At 42.7% G+C, this 2938-nt stretch overlaps 1 protein-coding gene across 1 annotated transcript; it reads left to right on the forward strand.

The window, feature by feature from the left end:
- Positions 1-1206: 1206 nt before the first annotated feature.
- Positions 1207-2151, forward strand: LOC109558137 (olfactory receptor 9A1-like). The gene has a single exon (XM_019959597.2). The coding sequence runs from the start codon at positions 1207-1209 to the stop codon at positions 2149-2151; it is 945 nt and encodes a 314-aa protein (XP_019815156.2).
- The last annotated feature ends 787 nt before the right edge of the window (positions 2152-2938 follow it).

Raw genomic sequence — 2938 nt, forward strand, 5'->3', positions numbered from 1 at the left:
TCTCAGGAGCTCAGAGTGAGCCATTTTGATATTTTCTGACACCTTTCCTTACTTTTTGGACTCAGGAGACTATTGAGAATACAGATGAGTAAATATTCTCTGGGGACCTCCCATACTTCCCCATATTCCTAGGTCCAAGGCTGGTTGAACACAGGGACACATTTCCTATTTGAAAGTCTCTTCTTCCTAGAAATAGAAATTTGAAACCCTAGACAAGCAGAGCATGCTGCCTTACATCATAGCTACTTCCTAGTTCCTGGTTCCAGATTTTGCAGTAGGAATGGCAGTGATGAAAGTTGTCAAGTGGAGTCCCAGTGTCTTCACTTCTCCTCTTTCCCTACACTCTGCAGTCCCTTGTGACAAGAGGAATCATTATCTCTGAGCTAGAAGTCACAAACTGGGAGCTAGTGAGGCTTCTCCTATTGAGGGGGCACATTCACTGTAATGAGCAGAAGAAAGTGACTTTTACCATAAGAATAAGGAGGAAAGTCAGCTCTAGGAAACTGGCTCCCAGAAGTCTGGAAAAGACTCAATAGTTTGTCTCAAAATAGCTTTTATCTTATGACATCATCCTTAGTGGACCCCACCCCCCTGCCTGTCATCCTTCCCAGGAAGGATGATGATACAGGTAACTGAATCGAAAACTTCAACATGAAGATGAGGCAAATGCATCTGTGTTCAAAGGAAACAAAGAGAAGGAACCATGTCTCAGCGAGATTGACTAGGAATACTTTCTTGGAACTGTTCAAATGCAGTAGTTATTTCAGGGCATGGACATAACAGGCCCAGAAGACAGATTAGGACACTCAGGATGGAAGGGGTCATGCTCTAAATGAGTATGCTGTGGCCAGGGAAGTCGATCAGGTGGTCAAGGAAGGGTGCAGGCAGAATGTCTAGTGAATTGAGAGACAAGGGTGACTGCTGGGGTGGGTGTGATCTTACGCAAAGAGTGGTGTTGGTGATTATTTCTTACTTAACTGGACATGCCCACTTATCTTTATATATTATGCATGTCGTTCATAAAACACTTAACATCAACTTTTTACAGGGAATAGTGAAATGTGGACCCTGCTACTCATTCTATGGAGCCTGAGAGCAGGAGGTGATATTTGTCAAACTGTGAATGTGTTTAGTGATTTGAAATTAACGGCATGTTGTCTTTCCTTTGCCCTCTAGATTTCAAAAACAGCAAAAGCACAAAGCCAAATGTTGAAAAATTACTCTAGTGTCACTGAATTTTATCTACTTGGCTTCCCTGGCTCTAAAGAACTACACAGTGTTCTATTTGCAACCTTCTTTTTCTTCTACTCTGTGACATTAATTGGAAACATGGTCATCATCTTGACAGTCTGTGTTGATAAACGTCTTCAGTCCCCCATGTATTTCTTCCTGGGTCACCTGTCTGTCCTAGAGATCCTGATCACATCTGTGGCCGTCCCTCTGATGCTCTGGGGTCTGCTTCTTCCTGGGATGCAGGCAGTATCTTTGAGTGTGTGTTGTGTACAATTGTATTTGTACCTGTCTTTGGGAACGTCGGAGTTGTTATTAATAGGAGCGATGGCTGTGGACCGTTACGTGGCCGTTTGTAACCCTCTGCGGTACACCAGCATTATGAACAGCCATACCTGTCTCTGGGTGGTAATTGTGTCCTGGGTGTTTGGCTTCCTGTTTCAAATCTGGCCAGCCTATGCCACGTTTCATCTTACTTTCTGCAAATCAAATGTGCTAGACCATTTTTACTGTGACCGAGGGCAACTGCTCAAACTATCCTGTGACAACAGTCTTTTCACAGAGTTTATTCTGTTTTTAATGGCTGTTTTCATTATTGTTGGTTCGATGATCCCTACAATTGTCTCCTACACCTACATCGTATCCACCATCCTCAAGATCCCCACTGCTTCCGGCCGCAGGAAAGCCTTCTCTACGTGTGCCTCCCACTTCACCTTTGTTGTCATCGGCTATGGCAGCTGCTTGTTCCTCTTTGTGAAACCCAAGCAAACGCAGGCCGCTGAGTACAACAGGGTAGCGTCACTGATGGTTTTAGTGGTGAACCCTTTTCTGAACCCTTTTATCTTCACTCTCCGGAATGACAAATTCATAGAGGCCTTTCGAAATGTCATGAAACGCTGCTATCAACTCCTGAAGGATTAGCTGTGTCCCGAGGATGGACTCATTACCTTGGGCCTGAGTAAGCTGAAAGCACTGATTAAAATCTGAAATAATCATTTTCATCTGCAAACTGTTTGTGATCTACAATTTAACTTTTAAATACTGACATTGCTTCAATTGATAAGTGAGTCATTCGTATATGGTAGATTGTTATTTTTTAAGTGCTTATATTCATTAATACATATGAAAATGCTTCTCACAAAATAAATTTAAGAACTGTAAATATACAAGTTATTAACAACACTGAGATGTTTGAAAGGGAAAAGCATTCAAAATGTTGTTCATTGTCTTACAGCTGACCTAAGTGTTTGATTCTGGGTGCTGGGTCATCCTCCCCTACATTGTTCTGTGATTTTCTGGTTTTCTCACTGCCGGAAGTTCCCTGTATTACTTCCGTGAGTGATACCAAGTCCAACTTCAGGGATCAACGTTATTGAGGCTTCTGCTCCAAGGTTCAACAGTGACAGTGACTTCCTGTAGATTATCTCGACCAGCAATTGTGTTCATCCTCTCCTGGCACTTTCTTTCCTCCTTCCCCTCTGTAGCTCTTTTTCTGTGGTTCCAGGTCTTTGATTCATTTCTGGGTTCTTCTTTTCCTTTTCCCCTCACACACCCCAAGTTTACCACACTATTTTCCAGCTTCCCACAAATTTGTCTTTCTTCCTTCTCTCCAGCGTTGCCATTCTCATCATTCCTCTAATCAGCATGTTGGTTCCTAGCTGATCCCCTGTTTCTTATGTCATTAGCACAATTTTATCAGCATCTTTTT

This window comes from Bos indicus, chromosome 4, assembly GCF_029378745.1.
Source record: "Bos indicus isolate NIAB-ARS_2022 breed Sahiwal x Tharparkar chromosome 4, NIAB-ARS_B.indTharparkar_mat_pri_1.0, whole genome shotgun sequence".
NCBI lineage: Eukaryota > Metazoa > Chordata > Mammalia > Artiodactyla > Bovidae > Bos > Bos indicus.

Bases quoted from the DNA above. Each gene is read 5' to 3' on its own strand.
- LOC109558137 (XM_019959597.2), top strand. From the start codon at position 1,207: ATGTTGAAAAATTACTCTAGTGTCACTGAATTTTATCTACTTGGCTTC.